Consider the following 18,950-nt stretch of genomic DNA (forward strand, 5'->3'; position numbering starts at 1 on the left):
TTAAAAAAGGACATTTTATACCTTAGTTTTTTAATCCTTTGTAGAAGGAAAGAATTTAGGATATAAAACCTACATATATTGCATAGCTCATACTTTTGTAAATACAGTAATTATTTTACTGGATACTTACTTAAGAAGGGAGCTCTTTATAATAGTTACAAAAAAATTGGAATATCAATGAGTATAATACACCCTGGAATTATCACATACTATTTCTTCTTGGAGTAGATAATGTTAAACAGTTTGCAGAAAAGGAGTAAGAAATAGTAAACGGAAGAAATTAGATAGGAGAAAAAAATGAATCATAAAACTTAATCCTTAAAACTTAAACACCATTCATTAAACCCCCTCATCTTTTTATCCTTGTAAAAATATTCTTCATTTCATGCGCCTTATCATTTATTCTTCTTATATTTGAAATCTGCGCACAGTGATCTTACAAGAGATTTAATAGGAATTGACTTCAACTGCTGATCCTATTTTTGTCAATCAAGATTATATTTGGACACTTTTTACTAAGTTAGTAAGCAGTGATGGTTTAATTAAGGCAATTTACTTTAAAAAAGGACTAGAAAAGAAGGAGTAGGGGTGACATGATAGCAGTATTCCAGTATTTGGAGGGCTGTCACGAAGAGGGAGTCAACTTATTTTCCAAAGCCCTAGAAGGTAAGACAAGAAACTATGGGTGGAAACTAATCAAGGAGAGAAGCAACCTGGAATTAAGGAGAAACTTCCTAACACTGAGGATAATTAACCAGTGGAACAGCTTGCCTCCAGAAGTTGTAAGTGCTTCATCACTGGAGGTTTTTAAGAAAAGTTTAGACAGCCACCTATCTGAAATGATATAGGGTCTCCTGCACAAGCAGGGGGTTGGACTGCAAGACCTCCAAGTTCCCTTCCAGCTCTATTCTGATTAACTTGAAATATTTCCTACCCGTAGAATGGGGGTGGGGAAAGATAGACCTTTTATGACTTGTGGATTTCAACTCCCAGAATTCCTGAGCAAGACATGCTAGCTCAGGAATTCTGGGAGTCGAAGTCCACAAGTCATAAAGGGTCCATCATTCCCCACTTCTATCATAGAAGGAAACTAGCACATTTCGGCCACTATGCCACCTTTGCTTTTGCTACTCTATATAGACTTGGATAGCTAATCTGTAAACTGTCTTGTAAATCAGCATACTGTCGCCTATATGCCACAGTCTAGGAGTAATGGTACGCTAAATAGATGTTATTTATATTGGACATTTATAGTCAAATCCCAGAGGACTTAATAAAGATTTATATCACTTTTACTAGGGGAAAAAATTGAGAACAGTTATTCAGAAAGCAAAACTATAATCAAAAAGCATGGTTTGTTTCTCTAAATTAAAATATCTTTTAATATCTCAGGGTATTAAAACTGTGAAGTTGTGTGAATGAATTTTGTTAGCTGTCAGTTTAATAATAGTGGTAGTAATTATGGTTTTTCTCACAGTCAACCAGATGTTCGGGCTGGATTTGGCATTCTTAGCCACCTATCAAGTCCTTCCAAGGACCTGGGATAGGCAGATACTGATTTTTGATATATTAGAGGTATCTTTGCAGGACGTAAGCTGTTCCGAATAAAGCTGCCTTTTGTAGTTGACCGATGGTGAATTTCTCAATACCAATGATGTTCAAGTGGTGCTCCAGTTGTTTTGGGTTTGCACCCAAGGTGCCTATTATTAGTAGTACTATCTTTGCTTTCTTTTGCCCCAGTCATTTTATTTCTATTTCCAGATCTTTGTATTTTGTTATCTTCTTCAATTCTTTCTCTTCTATTCTGCTGTCTCTGAATACTGCCACAAATCCAACCTTTTTTGTCTTTCTTATCAAGAGTTGTAAAGTCTGGGATGTTATGTGTCAGGTGCCTGTCTGAATTCTAAACTACAACTTCTTGCTTGTAGACAAATGGTATTTCTTGCAGATCTTCAATGCATTATTGTTGCTACTTTGTCATGCCGTTGTTTGTAGTCAGTGTGTGCAATCTTCTTGCAGCAGATACTTAGGTGATCCACTGTTTCTTCAGCTTCTTTGCAGAGGTGGCATTTGCTGTCTGCTACTGTTATTATTATTATAGTTCATCATATAGTCAGACAGATTTGGCATATTAAATACACTTACTGAGACCTTCCCAACAGCAACAGACAGATATTTTACTTGAGTAGCCCAAAAATTCAGGGGATTATGATAGTTGTAGTCCAAAATAGCTAACATGAAACTACCTGCTCATATAATCTCTTCTTTCAAATAATCTCTTCTTACCCACTACTACTTTCATAGTGGAATTAAGATAAATATTTGTTAGCAGAATAATTATTGAAATAAAAACCTACCTAGGTACCTCTTCAATACAGTAACCTATGGTTAACAGTTGTAGGCTCAGATAGCTGCAGATTAAATTTAAAATAATTATCCAGTTTATAAACTATATGATATAAATTAACACGCATTTTATACCCAGGTGTTCTAATTTGTATAATCTCCCAGTCTGTTGTTATAACCAAAGTTCACTTTTAAAGTATCCTGAAATATCCTGAAAAATCCTGGCTTTAAAATATTTTCATATTTTAAAGCCAGGATTCAGCAAAGAAAGAGGTGTATGACATAGTCTTGATGCAGAAGGTCCTCTCAATAAGGACTCATGTAATCAGAATGCCTAAAACGAAGCAGACACAACAATACACCATAAATATTTAATGGGGGTTGATCCTGGAGACCCCTCTAAAGCAAGGTTTTAACCCCAAATACATTGAAATAGGAAATAATTTGGAGGAAATTACCGCAGTGCGTTGTGTGATCATTAACATGTCTTGTTTTGCTGTTGTTTTGGGTGTTTTTTGTCCCAGAAAGAAGACACAGCTCCTCCAGCAAACCACCTCTGACACCTCCTTCCTCTTCAGTATTCTCCTTGTATTCATCTCTGTCTTCAAAAAATAAAGGTAGCAGCGGAGGAGGGAGCAATCGCTCATCCAGTGGTGGAGGGGCAGGTGCATCCAGTGGTGGAGGGGCAGGTGCATCCACTTCAAAATTATTGAAATCACCCAAAGACAAGCTGCCAATTGGTGGAAACAATAGGCCAATGCATCTAATCCATAGCAAAGGTCTCCATGACAAAATGTGAGTTGTTTATTGATTTCTTACTTGCCTTTGTTCTGAAAATAGAAAAGTTTTAGCACTGAGACAAGTACTCTGTTTCTAACTGTGCTATGTCCATTTTTAAGCACAGTATTTTATTTTGGTCCTTGGTTATTTTCCAAAGGTAAACTGGGATTTGGGAGAAAGGCCATGAAACTCTTCTGTATGACTCTTCATCTTTTTTTTTCCTGTTCATTAAATAACATTGTATAGCTAGTTATACACACGCATTAAGAATTAATAGGAATTATTAAACCAAGGCAGACACTTGATTTGCGCATCATTGTTAAATGAAGCAGTGGCTAACCCTGAAATCGGGGCAGACAGAATGTAACAGCACGATTAATGCTGAGAAAGAAAGGAAAGGAAAAATCACATAGGAAGAAGAGGAAGAAAGAGAGGGATTTGTTCCTCAAATAATAGGTCTGTACCATTGGTCTATGATCCAGAACATAGTGGCCAAAAATAAGAGAACTAAGATCAAGTAACAAGTTGTAGAGCTGAATTGAGGGTGGAATTGTTGTTTATAAGGTTGAAAATGACATAATTAACCAGAGCTGCGCAGTGATCATGTCAGCTTGCTTTTTGACTTGGATCCAGTGCTCCAGAAATAACTTCTTGTTAGTTCGGAGACAGCCTGTCATGATACATTCCCACTTCCAGAAAATGGAAAATGAAATGGCAGAGTGTTCCTGAAAGGCTTTTCTGTGGTAATGAAAAAGGAAAGCCTCGTTCAGACACATAATGTGCCTTTCTGTCTTCTGTTCTGGGCCCAGCCAATACTGTACGGCAAGGTTTCTCTTTACACACATGCACCCTTTCCTCAAACAGCCAATTTACCCAGAATTTCTCAAGAGGAAAGAGGAGGATACGGAAGGATATTACCTTGAATAATGTCAGATTGCTCTTGAGTTGCCCTGGGTTGCATAGAAAGATAAGCATTTAGAAATTGTGTTATTTATGTGTTCATTTTGAACAGAAGGTAGCAGAATCTTTGGAAGCAACTGTGCCCTGTCCTATTTCTTAAAATCCCTCCATATCCCGGACCCATGTTGTTTCTGCAGTGGAATCTCGTGTTTAAATGAGAAGGACAGTTAAATTGGGATGAATCTGTATATTAAATCAGGGGTCTCCAACCTTGGTCCCTTTAAGACTTGTGGACTTCAACTCCCAGAGTCCCTCAGCCAGCAAAGCAGGCTGAGGAACTCTGGGAGTTGAAGTCCACAAGTCTTAAAGGGACCAAGGTTGGAGACCCCTGTATTAAATCATGTCTAAATAAGGGAGATTTTACTGTGTAACAATTACATATGGCTTTGCCTTATATTTCCTCTTTACTAGCATGACTCCATCTGTCAAAATGGAAAAAATACATCCAAAGTTAGATGGTGCATTACTGAAGCCTGCTGTTGGTCCAACCTGTTCTACTACTGTGAGCTCCTCAATAAAGACTGGCCTTAATCCCTCAATACCAAAGCCACCCTTGCCTTCCCCTGGACAGATACTGAATGGTAAAAGTCTTCTCTCTGTGCCTCCATATACAGAAAAGAAACAAGACGAGAGTACAAATAATAGGAAATTTTTACACAAAAGACTGTCAGGTAATTCTTATAATGAACACAAATTAATATAAACAAATTAATTTAATATTCAAATGTAGAATATTAAAATAAAAAACATGTGCATTTTTATAATAAAGGTAAAATGTATGTTTCTGAAGTTACCATGAACTCTAGAAGTTACCATGAACTCTAGAAATGATGTAGAAAAGTTAATCATTACCATCTTTGAATAACCAGAATCCAGAGTGCCATGTGAAATGATCTGCATATTACTGGCCAATAGCATATTACTGGCCAATAGCATTACTGGCCAATAGCATAAAGCATGTTATGTAATCATAATAACAGTGCAAAAAGTAAAGCATTAACGTTGGTGGTTAAGGTAAAAAGAAGCACCCATGGATTCTTTGAATTTTACAATATGAGCTTTGAGCTGACTTTGTCTCAAGGGGGCTGCTGTGTTGAAAATTTCAACAAATTTGTAACCCGTCCATGAATTCTGCAATGCTATTTACTCTCCTATATAATAGGGGCAAAAAATATATATATATATTTTGCAAATAGCACAACTGCACAGAAAAGCACAGTGTATTTTCAGCTATTGTCCTACTGAATTCGTCTTCAGTATTTTTGAAATTATAGTGATCAACCTTCATCTTAATCAATAACATTTGGCATATGCACCTGTCAAGTGCATTCTGTGCAGCACTACAATCTTTAAAGACATGCTTATATGCTTAGCTGAACTTAGAATATTTTTGTGGCAATGGTATTGTATGGTACATTATATTGCAACATATTACTCTTGCAATATGATGCAACTTTTACAAATGCTAACTCTCAATTAATCACTGTTTTTTACTCTTTCTTTTCTAAGAAAAATGTCTTCTAATTGAGAGTCTTCGTGCGAATTTTACCTTCTTAAATTCTGTTACAGACTTAATCGGATTTTCTAAAAACCAAAAAAACTCCAATGTTATTGATTGCTAATGGTAACATATATGAAAGTTGAAAGCAATTTGGGGTTTAACTGTACAGTAGCACAAACCAGTGTGGTCCAAATATGACACTTTTACCTTGTCTTTAATAGAGAGAGAATTTGATCCTGATATCTACTGCGGAGTCATTGACACAGAAACCAAGAAACCCTGTACCAGGTCGTTAACATGCAAGGTAAGATGCCTATATTGGACCTCCAAAGTAATTTAGCATATTTAAACAATCAGCAAAAACAACCTGAGAGACTTCGGTATAGGCTGACTGAGTACTTTTTAAAATGTAACATCCTTGTGAAAATACATTTGAATAATGCAGATGCTTCTATAAGATTGCTTAGCATATTGTAAAAAGTTAAGGCCAGTGTCACAAGTTTCTGTTCCCGACATTCTGTTTTTTTTTAAACTGAAACCAAACATTTAGCAAAGAACAACAAAAAGAACCTATATGTGGCATGTATACAGAGAATTCTCGTAAAAAAAATAAATTTGTAAAATAACATAAAATATAGAAAAAGGGTGTTTTCAGTAATACCAGTGAAAAATACATGTAAGAATTGATCTGGAGTTCATTCATAGTTCATCCATCCATTGCTAGTTCAGTACTTCATTCTTTATATTCAGTTTTTTACTTTCCTTAGTTTGAAATTATAAGTAGAACTAGGTATTCCACATGTACTACTTCATAATTATGATGTATGCTAAAAGTAATTTGTAAATCACAACACCCTTTAATTATATGGACAACTGTTCAATATAAATAGTATAGAACAGTGTTTCTCAACCTTGGCAAATTTAAGCTGCATGGACTTCAACTCCCAGAATTCCCTAGCCAGTCACAAATAATGTCTGTTTCTTGGACATAATTAATTATGTTTAGCACATACCATTAGAGAGCCAGTTTGAGGTAGTGGTTAAAGAAGCAGGCTAGAAACCTGGAGACTTCTAGTCACGCCTTAGGCACAAAGCCAGCTGGGTGACCTTCGGCCAGTCCCCCTCTCTCCCTCATTGGGAAGGAAGCATGGCCAAACCATTTCTGTTAAGTGAGAAAACTGCAGGGATTTGTCCAGGCAGTTGCCAGGCATTAACACTGACTCAAAGGCACAAAAAAGAAAAAAAAATGCATACCATTACAATATTTCTGCTTGATCAGGTTCTAAATTTAGAAATTGTGTAGTCACTGCAGATATATGGGGACATGAGCAGATGTCAGCTCTTTGAACATTCTTATACTGTATATAACTGCCACATGTAATGAATTTGATTTATCATGAAATAAGAAACACAGTATGATTATAGTTTATTAATTTAATTCTATTTTAAATGCTATAATATTTTCATAAGAAAGTCGGGCAAGGCAGATTTAGGTCTATTACACTAGGCCAGAGGTCTTCTATATATACTAGATATTTCCTATCTTTTTCTTCCATAGCTTTTTTTCCCTTTAACACTCACCCCAAATTCAAGGTTGATCTTGAAGACTTTGTAAAAATTACATGCTGTATAAAGATACATGCTTGGTCCTGAATAGTACAAAAAAAAAATAGCTAGGTTGTTTGCTTAGTCAGAGCTAATGTGAAGTAGTGATTAAGGCATTGGACTACAACAGGAGGATCCAAATTCAAGTCCACTCTGTTTTAAAAATACACTGACTTTGGGCCAAACATTATCTTACAACATTGCTAGAGTGGGGACAAATGAAAGACATTCCCTGATATGTCATGGGCTTTATTTTCCTAAAATAAAGAATCCATCCATTTGAGAGAGCCAGTTTGGCCTAGTGGTTAAGGCACCTAGCTAGAAACCAGGAGACTATGAATTCTAGTCCTGCCCTAGCTATAAAAGTTGGCTGGGGGACTTGGAGGCAGTTATTCTGTCTCAGCCCAATTCACCTCACAGGGTCGTTGTTGCAGGAAAAGGAGGAGGAAGATGTGTTGGATATGCAGAATTCAAATAAATAAATAAATTGTGGGCCTTTGTTCTTTATTAGTGGATTGCTGAGGAGTCTAATCCTTTTTGCGCATTCAGTCTCTCATGCCTGTGCCTAATTTCTACAATCCTTTTACAGCCTGAACTAATTTAATATTTCGTACTTTCTAGACACATTCCCTAACTCAGCGAAGAGCTGTACAGGGTCGGAGGAAACGATTTGATTTACTACTAGCTGAGCACAAAAGCAAAACCAGGGAAAAAGAATTACTCCGCCATTTGGATCATCATCAGCAGATGCCCCTTCTCAGGGAACCACATCCCTCACCTTCAAGGACTTCCCAGGAGCTGCACCAAAATTCTCATGGAGTTATTCCTACAGAATCAAAGCCTTTAGTACCTAATAAACCCAAACCTCACACCCCCAGTCTTCCAAGGTAAGTGTCCTGAACAGGTTGGAGATGAGTGTCTTGTGACCTCCGCCCCAAAAATACCATCCCAATGGTGTGTTGATGGTACTTTGTGAGGATGGGTGTCTGTTCCTGAACAAATTCAAGAAATTAATGATGTGCTGAATTATTTCCATCCAATTGTTTGCCACTTTTACCATCAGTTCTCTTCAGTCGGTAACACTACTACATGCTTTTGTAGTAGTGCCCAAACACTTGGTATTACCTCCACTTTTAAAATTAGCACAATAATAAATTAACAAAGATAAAATGATAAAATATTTTCAAGATAATGATACAGGCCAATCAACTGTAAGCAAGTGCTGTATACCTACCCCATCTAGAGCTTCCAAAAGAAAGATGAATAAAATATAGTGAGGGATGTAAAAACAAAAATAATTCTCTGATCTTCCTGGCTCGCTCTTTTTGCTGGGTCTGTAATAGTTGATCCTTTTAATTTTTCTATGATACACAGAAGTAATTTCACAGTTGGCTTGAATATGCTTGTGAGATGGGAGGATGGAAATAGACTCCCATTACTTTTACATTATAAACAATTGGCTCTGTGTAAAAATAAATTACTGGAAAAACCATTGAGCCACAATAACTATCCCTGACCTTTATTGTTCAGAGGAAGTTGTTATTCTGCCATGATTTTTCATCACCGTTTTATTGTTACTATGCTATTAGTAGTTAGTCTTGACTGTAATGGCCAACACTGTCACATTAAGTTCATGACCGTGACCATAGTGTAGGAATCCTAGAATTCTAGAGTTGGACAGGAGCCACAAGGATCATCTAATCCAATCCTTTGAATAATTAATTAAAGCATCCATAAGTGATAGCTCTTATCTTGCCTAAAACCCCCAAAGATGAATGGAAAAACCCGTAAGTAGAATGCTTCATCATTGCTCAGATCTTACCATTAGATTTATCAAATCTATATTGTCTTAAAGTCAGTTTTTTTTAAACTCCTGACAACTGCCTGGACAAGTCCCTGCAGCTTTCTTGGCATGATATTCGAAATGGTTTGTCATTGTTGCTTTGTAGTGTTGAGAAAGAGTGATTGGTCCAAGATCATTCAGCTGATTTTATTCCTAAGGCAGGATTAGAACTTACAGTTTCCCAGTTTCTAGCTTGGTGCCTTACACCAAACTGATTCTCAGTAGGCAATTTTCCAAAGCACCAGAAAACAAGATAACAAAGAATGAATGGAGACTAATCAAGGAGAGAAGCAACCTAGAACTAAGGAAAAATTTCCTAACAGCGAGAACAATTAATCAGTGGAACAACTTGCCTTCAGAAGTTTTGGATGTCCCATCACTGGAGGCTTTTAAGACAAATCTGGACAGCCACTTGTCTGGAATGGGATAGGACGTCCTGCTATCAGCGGGTTGGACTAGAAGACCTCCAGGGTCTCTTTCAACTCTATTATTCTGTTAATGCCTTCATCTCTTTTTTCCTCCTGATATTTCCATTGGATTAGTGTAGCATTTCACTGGGCCTTTAAATTTCATTTTGTATTGATAAAACCTCAGTATGACAATTATTTTATGTATAGGTTTACAAAGGAGATAAAATGTTATGATGGAATCTATGGCACCTAGTATTGCTGTTGTGCAAGCTTGCAAATCGTTTTCTAATATCACCTTTACTCAATGATTCCTCTTGTCTGAAGGCCTCCAGGCTGTCCTGGCCAGCACAGTGGGAATGCCCCAAGTGAGTCTCCATCACTCCATGAATCTCCACATGCTCCCTTGCCTGCAGCTGAGCCAACATCTCGGTTATCCAGTGATGAGGGAGAATGTGATGAAAAAGAAGAGCCTGTTGAAAAACTGGATTGTCTTTACTCGGATCATCATCCTCAAGCAGCTGCTGTATGTTTCAGTCAATACTTTCTTGCGTTATATTTAAAAGCTGTATATTAGCTGCTGCTTTAGTTGCCTTGTTAGAGAAGATGGAAATGCATGTAAGGGTTTCTGCAGATGACGGACACTGGAGTTAGTCATGATTGGTGTAATACACATTAGATTAGTCTGGGGTTTAATATATTATGATGGCAGAATAGAAGAAACTCTTCACTGGACATCTAGTGTCCTAAAACAGTATTTCTCAATCTTGGCCACTTGAAGACATGTGAACTTCAACTCTCAGAATTCCTCAGCCAGCAATGCTGTCTGGGGAATTCTGGGAGTTGAAGTCCACATATCTTCAAGTGACCAAGGCTGAGAAAGAAGATTTACATAAGAAATCCTTTGAAGAATGAGTTGTGGTGGCATATATCTAAGATCCTTTAGGTGGACATTTATTCTGTTAATTGCAGATATTAAGTTTCATTTTGACTTGATTTTATTTGTTAAAGCGTTGTTTGTTGGTTAAATATATCTTGTAGTTACTAAAATTAAAATCATATTCTTGTTCTCCTTGCCTTCCCAGTTTTGCACATTTGGTAGTCGACAAATCGGAAGAGGTTACTACGTGTTTGATAAGCGGTGGAACCATATCCGATGTGCACTTAATGTCATGGTGGACAAACATCTTAATTCACAGATGTGGAAGTGAGTTGACACTGAAGAGTGTCTAATTTATTTCACCATTAATGTTTTTTATTTGCATGTAAAGACCAAAGAAGTGAAAAAAAGTTTTCTCAGCCTTATTAGCAATTTCTAAATAAGTAGAAATTATTTTTCTGGGACCGGGATGAATAGTATGATAATTTCCAAGAACAACAGATGTTAAACATATAGAATGTTGGATGAGAAATAGCAAGAAATTTCCTTTAAAATATTGCTACAAACTTTGATCATTTCTTGGAAATGAAACTGGTTTTTGAGGGCAGAGAGAAAAGAGTATGGAGACAAAACAATTGAGGCCTCTTTGATTAAAATTTTGTTTAGATATTTACGGTTTAGTTGCAGCATAAAAGTTATCTTATTCATCTTTACAGGTACTGGATAGCAGGAAGCATACTATAGTATTTGTCAGAGTCCTTCGGGAGAAGGGCGGTATAAAAATCTAATCTAATAATAAATAACATGTAGCCTTCTAATAAATTCTACAGCCCAAGGGCCTAGAATTATTTCTTTCCCTTCTCTTTTGATTCACACATGTATACACTTTTCCTACAGCAGCTCTTTGCCAGGGTCCGTCAGGCTTAAACAAGAAAAAAATTGAACCTTCCTTCCTTTATTCAAAATTCAGCGCTTGGTTTTTTAAAGCAAGCATCTATCCTAAGAACAACAAACCGTAATGAATTTAGGTTTAAAGTGTTTTTCCAGAGTTCTGTTTTCACCCACATGTGCCTACAGAAGGAAGTTGGCTTATGCAAGTGTCTTCGCGTTATCTTCTGAGTCATGTTCAGTTGACCTTTGAAAAGAGGCAAAATATGGTCTTTGAAGCATATCCTTTGATTTTTTCTGCTTTCCAGGAAGATTCCTCCCGCGACAAGCAACTCAGCATCCATCCGTGCTCCCCACCGGACAAGTGCCATGCCCGCGTCACAGTACGGTGTCAGCACGACCAGTTCCACGTTACCCACAACCGCTGTGTCCCCTCCAGTGCTTGTCTCTCCCTCTTGTTTATCTCTTAGTGGCAAATCAGTACCATCCCATGGAACTACGCTCAATGCCAACCCTGCTAGTTTTGGTGCCGCAGAACCCGCCTGCAGTATGCAATCGAGACAAGGGTCTACATCCCTTTCAACACCTCCAGTGCTTTCCTCAATACCTTCACCTCTGTCCAGCAAACCTCAGAAATTTAAATCCAGCAAGTCTTTTAAGCCTAAGGAAATTTCTGCTAGCAGCGCCAACTGTAACAGTAACAGTAGTAGTAGCAACAGCGGTAGCGGCAGCTCAGGAAAGAAGCGTAAGAACAGTTCCGCGCTGCCGGCAGCTTCTTCTCATTCCACGGAGTCCTTTAGGAAAAACTGCGTCGTGAACTCTGGAAACTCGGGGGCTTCTTTTCATTCTCCTGTGATGTCTTCATCCCACAGTGTTGGCCTCAACTGTATGACTAGTAAAGCGAACTCGCTTAGCCTCAAGCATGACCAATCAGGGAGGGGGCCTCCCACGGGGAGCCCCGCAGAATCGATAAAACGGATGAGCGTGATGGTGAACAGCGGTGATTCTACCCTCTCGCTGGGACCGTTCATTCACCAGTCCAGCGAACTGACTGTAAACTCGCACGGCGGGTTTTCACACTCGCATCCTTCCCTCGATAAACTCATAGGAAAAAAAAGAAAGGGCGGGCCTGGTTCAAGTAGCTTAAGCAGCAGCAGCAGCAGCAGCAGCAGCAAAGCAAGCAAGATTGCCAAATTGCCACCGGTGAACAACATTCACACAAAACACACCGGTGCAATCCCAGGGACACAAGGATTGATGAACAATTCTATTCTTCATCAGGTATGAAATCTTAACTTGGGTCAGACTTAACAACAGGCAGATGCATCGTGGTGCCATTCTAAAACCTTGCTTATATTTGAAAACAGAAAGTATAATTTGCAGGGGGTTGGACTAGAAGACCTCCAAGGTCCCTTCCAACTCGGTTACTCTGTTAAAGACTTGTTATAAAGTTACATTTTAGATTTCTTGGCTGTATTTTTTTATCTTTGGTTTTTTTTAAAAAAAATATCAACGTATATTTCACAGTAACTTAACTCAGACGTAATGCATTCCATATTTTCAGAGTTGTTGAATCTTCCAAGTGCAACATAAATGTCTTGAGAAGAGAAATGACATAATTTGCTAATGCCCCCTTTTTTTATGTTTGGCTTTTCTTTCACCAGCTAGAGAAGGGAAAAGATTCATGTGTATTTGTGGGTTTTTCTTTCTCGTGGCCATCAGTAGATTCTATGTCTGAGAAACTGCTGAAAAAAAGTGAAGAAAATCACTGTGATAACAATTATTATATTAATTACATGAATTAATCCCGTGAACATTGTAATTCCATAGATCAGTAATTTCTGAAACAAGTACCAATACTGCAACCAGAATAACTATGGCCTGCTAAAGGGGGGCAATTTTTTTTGCTGATATGAGAAGGGACTAGCAAATCATAATAAATTAGAGGAAGGAAACCATATTGCTTAAAGGAATATATTGAATTATATTTTTAAAAAGTCATGCTGTTGATCAGTAAACTTACTAAGGTTTTACAAATCTTTCTGTTATTTTTGACCCTTTTGATAGATGGTTGTATTATCTTTGGTCTTACGAGAAAGGATCAAGTAAATGCTTTCTGGACTTAATACTTAACAATAGCTGTACTTATCTGTAACGAATAGTCCTATATAAAAGCATTTCATGTTGATCAGTGGAAATAAGCAAAACAAACCTTGTTCTTCCCCATCTTTGACTGTTACCTTCATTCCTAGATTCTGCCAAAGCATCATGATCCTTGTATCCCAAATTGTGTAACTAGGTATGGTTTGAGACATTATATTTATATTTTGTTTTTCTTTCTCTCCATCTCCCATTTGTGTAAAAGCCAAAGGCACGTCCCTAGCAGTTGACAGTACCATGACAGAACTGGATTATTTTCACTACAAGCAGAAAAAAAATATATCTCCATCTGGAAATTCTGGACTCCCTGATGCCTTTTGAGTTCTCCCAGCTTCCCACAGTTCTCAGGTGTGGAAATCTACTAGTCTGTCACTCAATCAAGGAGAATCCCTGAAGCCATGTCTGTAGAAACAGAATTGGAAATGGACACTGGATTGCCGTTCAGCCACAGGATTATTCCTATCAGTGTTACCAGTGGTCTGGACTGCTTGCTACACATCCCTGTGAAAGTTTTATTTACAGGAGTACATCATTTTTGCCACTAATTCAAACAAGATTGGTTGGGCAAAGCAGTGTTTGGGAAAGAATATTTACTATGGACTTGTGTTTTCTTTTCTTTACTGATAGTGTCATAGGTCTAATTAACCGCTCTTTTGGCACTGTCCTAGTGGAAACCCTTCCAGAAGGGGGCACAAATGTGTTAGGCACAATAAAACAGACAGAAAAGCCCTCCAGAAGGGAATATGGCTTTAGTGTTTTATAGCAATGTTCCTTGATTGGAATACAAAATAAAAATAAAAATAGCACAATTTAGAAATGAAAGTCTACATTTTGCCCAGCCTTTTATAAGTAATTTGGGATAAGAAGCTGACAGGAGTTCTTAAAACAAAACACAAGTTTGGGGTCATCACTCAAAAACGAAAAAGCATATTTAAATTGTGAAACCACATGGTACAGAACAATTTCTAATGGGAGTTGTCCACCAAGCGTAACTGCCTCATCTCCTTCATTCCTTCCAGTGGATGTTGTGTAGGGCTCCTATACGAGACCCACTGAAACGAATGAAGGTTGCGCAATGGCGTTCTTTGGAGGAGGATGGTACCTACTTGATTCTGAAATAAAATTGCTTTGATTCTGATACACAGACCGATGCAAAACTCTTGAATCCAAAAGGGTGAATGACCTCTAAAACTTATTCCCAAAGAATATATTCTTGACCTATACTGTATGCCATACGCCTTTGTTGTTTTGGGGAGATGTGGGTGGGGAAGGATGAAAAAATGAAACCAAAAAGAAAAAAAAACCTTAAAAAAAACCTAAATTGCAATCATCTGTAACACTAAATTTTCTGTGCTATTTTTCTTGAAAGATTTTTTCCAGCAAGTTGATAACTTTGTTCACACAACCAAATCACCTGTTTCTGAAGTCCACCTTCAGATTTTTTTCTGATGACTGCATTAAGTGCCAGTTCAGGTTCTGAGCTCAGTATTAAATTTACCCCTTGCATTACCAGTTTATAACAGGGGGAGAGGGGAAATGAGTCATTCGGTCCCCACTGATACCTTTTTCTTTTAAGCAAAGGGGGGGGGGAGTTGGAAGGGCTTTAACACTACTATGTGATCTGGTTGATTGTAAGAGTAGTGAACCTTGAAAAACAACCTAGAATTTTAACGCATTTTGTTTGAAAGGGAGAGGAAACGATCAATCCAAACCATAGGATATAATCCATGGAGAATTTTCCTTCTGCAATTCTATAAAAAATGCACTTCCTGTCCTTTTGTAATAGGGTGTATTTTGGAGTATCGATTCAGACAGTCATTTCCTCCCCAGTGAGAGCTTTACTTTTGCAATCGCATTCAACGGGGCCAGATTTTTTGGCATGTTGCATTTTCACATCTTCTCGGAGATGCACCTGCAAATCTGTTGGATTTGTGGACTCCCAACACCCAACCTTCCAGGCAGTTCAATTCCATCTCATGCCTGTCACTTGAGAACCACATAGTCAAAAAAGTTAACCCTTACTGAAGGAGGAAACGGATCATCTGAATCTACCCGCAACAGGGCTTGTGAAGATGTTCTCAATGAAATACGCCTGTAGACTTCTGCCTTAAATGGGCACCAGATTTTGCTGAGATTAGACAATCTGAGCCTATCTAATTCACACAGCCCAGCCTCTCTCTCCCTACTTACGGTGGTGCATTGCACATCAGGGATTCTAAAGCCACCACGAGCAGTAGATGCTTGGGGTCTTTTTTTTGTTGTTGTTGTTGTCGTCCTTGGTTGATTTTTACCTGTTGAGATTTTCAAATCAACATGAAATTTGCTAGTGAATTATTTAAAAAACACAGTGAAGAAACAAGACTCTATGCAGACAACTCTAAAGCCTTGAATTCACAAAAAGATCATGTTGGGGTGGGTTTTTTTTAAAAGCAAAGGAATAATATTATGGACACTGATGATTATGCAAATATTAAAAGTGACTGCATTTCTGGAGAAAGGGGAATTTTAAACAACCCTTCGGTAGATAGAGAATATTGTAAAAATGTGAAGACCTTTTAATTGGCTTATTTGGAAAGTGGGAAGGAACAACCAAAGTAATGTATCTGCCTGGCAGAGAAAGTAGACATAGGTTCCATCCCACGTGTTAGGTATTGTCAATCACAAGTGCAATTTGGTTTTTACCTTTGAAAGCTGACCTTTTCCATGAGTTAAATCTTAGTGGCTTTAAGTACTTCAAAATATACTTCTTTTATAAATATTCTGTTACTCTGAGCATATCAAAGCAAGTCCCAAACTCCTTAAAACATGCAGATCTCTGTGGAAAGTTCAACAGTGTTTAATTTAAATAGGTTGCACAGCTATGGACCCAATTCCCACTGCGAATGCCTGCGCTGCAAGCTATGTTGAAAGCACTGGGAACTTCACACAAACACAGCCATGTTGTTGCACAGAGCTCGCCCAGTGCATTCGGTAAGGCTTAAATGCATAGAAGGCATTCTAAGGTGGAATTACGTCTTGCATCTGGCTCTTAAGGCATATAGTTTTATAATTTGCTATGAATAGAAACAGAAGATGTTAATTTATGCCTGCCCTCAAAGTGTAGACTTGCTTAACTATTAGGCAAACAATATTCCATTTTTGGGAGCTTAGTAATGAATGGAGTAATTGTTTTTGAATCTTTTATTGTCTGACAACATTCTCATTGTAAATAATTAAGGAACTTTCAAATTTAATTTATCTTGCAAAATTTGCAGTGACTGGGTTGTTAGAATGATTTTAATTTAAGAGATACGATTTTTATAGACTTCCCTGCTTCTCATTATGACTCCTGCAGTTTTCTTAACCTAAAAAAATAATAATAAAAAATGTTGCAATGGTGAACAAAGAAATATACAAAAAAAAATAATGAAACCCATAATTTTGTACTTTTATTTTGGAATTTCTTGTTCTATTATAAATATTGAAGTATCCCTATTTCAGAAGACATATTTTGTTAATTGATTGTACATATTTAAATATGTATTTTTGCACAGGTCGTTTTTTTTCTTATATCCAGTTTTGGTACAATTGAAAATCATCTAGTATTTATTAATTAAAAAAGGAAAAAAAAGCAAATACCCTTTTTTTTAATAATTTGAAGTGGTTCACTGCCAAGCCAATAGCTAACATGCCTACTTTGCAGTTTTTAAGGGATGCCTCTGTCTTGGGAATGAGGAGGGGGGGCATTCTATCCCTTATCTTGGGAATTGCTCCGTAAGAGTGAAAGTCCTGTGTGTCGTTCCCCCCCCTCCCCCCAGCTTCTTGGATTCTTAGCAGCAAGGCGAGGTTGGTCGCATCGGGTGGCATGTTGTTGACCTACTCTGGTATATACAGCATAGCTTAACAATTGCCTGATTTCCAGAAGACTACATTTAGTTGTGACACACTGCTTTTATTTTTTATTTTCATTTTAGCATTTGTGTGTATGTGTATGTGCACACCTCTGTGTCCGCATACGTGCCCACAGGTGTGAGTCTTTATATGGTTTAAAAACTAATGGAAAAACTGAAAGTGCCTGATTTATATATCTAGATTTTAAGCTTGGACTGTTCTTTAGACAGCTTCTCCTTTAAAGACTTGAATGTTCTGTTTAAAAAAGATGAAAAGAAAAAAAAGTTGAGCTTGCTTTTCCCACCTCCATGTGACTTTTCCATTAATGAGGAAGAGAGGATGCAGGGGAATGAGAATAAAACTTGCAAATGATCCAACCGAAATACAGTCCTCGGTTCCGTAAACAATGCCAAGGGGTTTTTTCTGCACATAGGTAGGTTTTCAAAGACGTGAATTCAGAGAGCCGTAGTTCTGTTGTAATCAGATAGAACTTTTTTTTTAAGGATACAGATTGTTGACATTTTGTATTACTAAAAAAAAAGTTTACCTCTCAAAGCAATTTTACAAGCTACCTACACAAGCCACTACCATTGTCCTACACACAATCCTCACCGAAATGAACGGGGAGAGTTTGGCAGCGGTTCAAATCCCGGTTCATTTCAGTGAAGACTTCTTGCCCCGTCCCCCCCGCCCGCCCCCCACCCCCCAGTGAGCTTGTGCTCAATTGTGTGATATTTTTTTTTCCAACCATTTTCCGGTAAGTCGTCTTCCGGCAAGAGTTATTATTGCCAAGTATCCTTTTTTTTTTTGGTCTCTGTCTTTTGGGGATTGGTAATTGTAAAGTGAAGGGGATTGGACTTGAAGATTGTTCTGCTTTCCTTCAGCAGAAAACCTATGTTAAATGCTTTGTGCAAAATACTCTTTTTATGAAAGGTGTTTATTATTATTATTTTTTAATGAGCACTACATAATGTCAATGAGAATGTAGGCCATGGAAGCTTCTTGCTTTGGAGTTGAGCCTAGCTCCATAGAGAGGGTGGGGGAAAAGCAATCTCCTGTGTAAAATGTGTGGATAGTTTGATAATTTGTATACATATTCAAGAGCATCTGCTCGGAGCTGAACTTTTTGTGTTGGCTGCTGTATAGTACATGAACAAATGTCATGGGGTAGAAAAAATTACTTTGGATATTTAAAAGAAGAAAATATATAGTCTATTTGTTTTGTAACAGGTTTCTGTAAATAAAATAATTTATACTATTTATAAAAAAAAAGTTGTGCTTTTGCTTCATAACCAGAAAAGTAAGCTTGCAGAATAAACAAAATGTGACTTAAACCGAGATAATAAAAAAAAATATTAGGTTGTCTTTATGAGATGCACAATGTTTCTGTTTCATAATGAAATCAACAAAACCTGGACTGAGCTAAGAGACGTGTCATTATTTCTGTGAAGAATCCCAACCGTATCTCTAATCAGGTAGATGTGGACACCTCTAGAAACTTACATGCAAACAGGGTTTAAACTTTTGTAAGGTTTTATATAGCTGTCTGCATCTTCCTACCTCTACCTGTAAATCAGGTAGATGCAAAACAGAATCAATGCCTTCTGACACCTGTAAAGGATTTATCAATATGAAGTAAGCAACATGATACCAAGCTGAGCTGTCTCTTGTCTGCTCTAAACATCAGGACACATTAAGTCACCTATACTG

General features: G+C 37.5%; 1 protein-coding gene across 4 annotated transcripts in view; it reads left to right on the top strand.

Moving 5' to 3' along the window:
• ATXN7 (ataxin 7) overlaps nt 1-18,512 on the top strand; it is a 113,460-nt gene extending 94,948 nt beyond the window's left edge. For all 4 annotated transcript variants that reach the window (XM_058174144.1, XM_058174146.1, XM_058174145.1 and 1 more), the window contains 8 exons: nt 2,871-3,141; nt 4,498-4,757; nt 5,809-5,891; nt 7,814-8,079; nt 9,770-9,968; nt 10,528-10,649; nt 11,519-12,491; nt 13,576-18,512. In XM_058174144.1, coding sequence (XP_058030127.1) covers nt 2,871-3,141; nt 4,498-4,757; nt 5,809-5,891; nt 7,814-8,079; nt 9,770-9,968; nt 10,528-10,649; nt 11,519-12,491; nt 13,576-13,593 — 2,192 coding nt within the window. In that variant the 3' untranslated portion in view covers nt 13,594-18,512. The remainder of the gene's footprint in view (nt 1-2,870; nt 3,142-4,497; nt 4,758-5,808; nt 5,892-7,813; nt 8,080-9,769; nt 9,969-10,527; nt 10,650-11,518; nt 12,492-13,575) is intronic.
• Nucleotides 18,513-18,950: the final 438 nt, after the last annotated feature.

Source organism: Ahaetulla prasina, chromosome 2 (genome assembly GCF_028640845.1).
Source record: "Ahaetulla prasina isolate Xishuangbanna chromosome 2, ASM2864084v1, whole genome shotgun sequence".
NCBI lineage: Eukaryota > Metazoa > Chordata > Lepidosauria > Squamata > Colubridae > Ahaetulla > Ahaetulla prasina.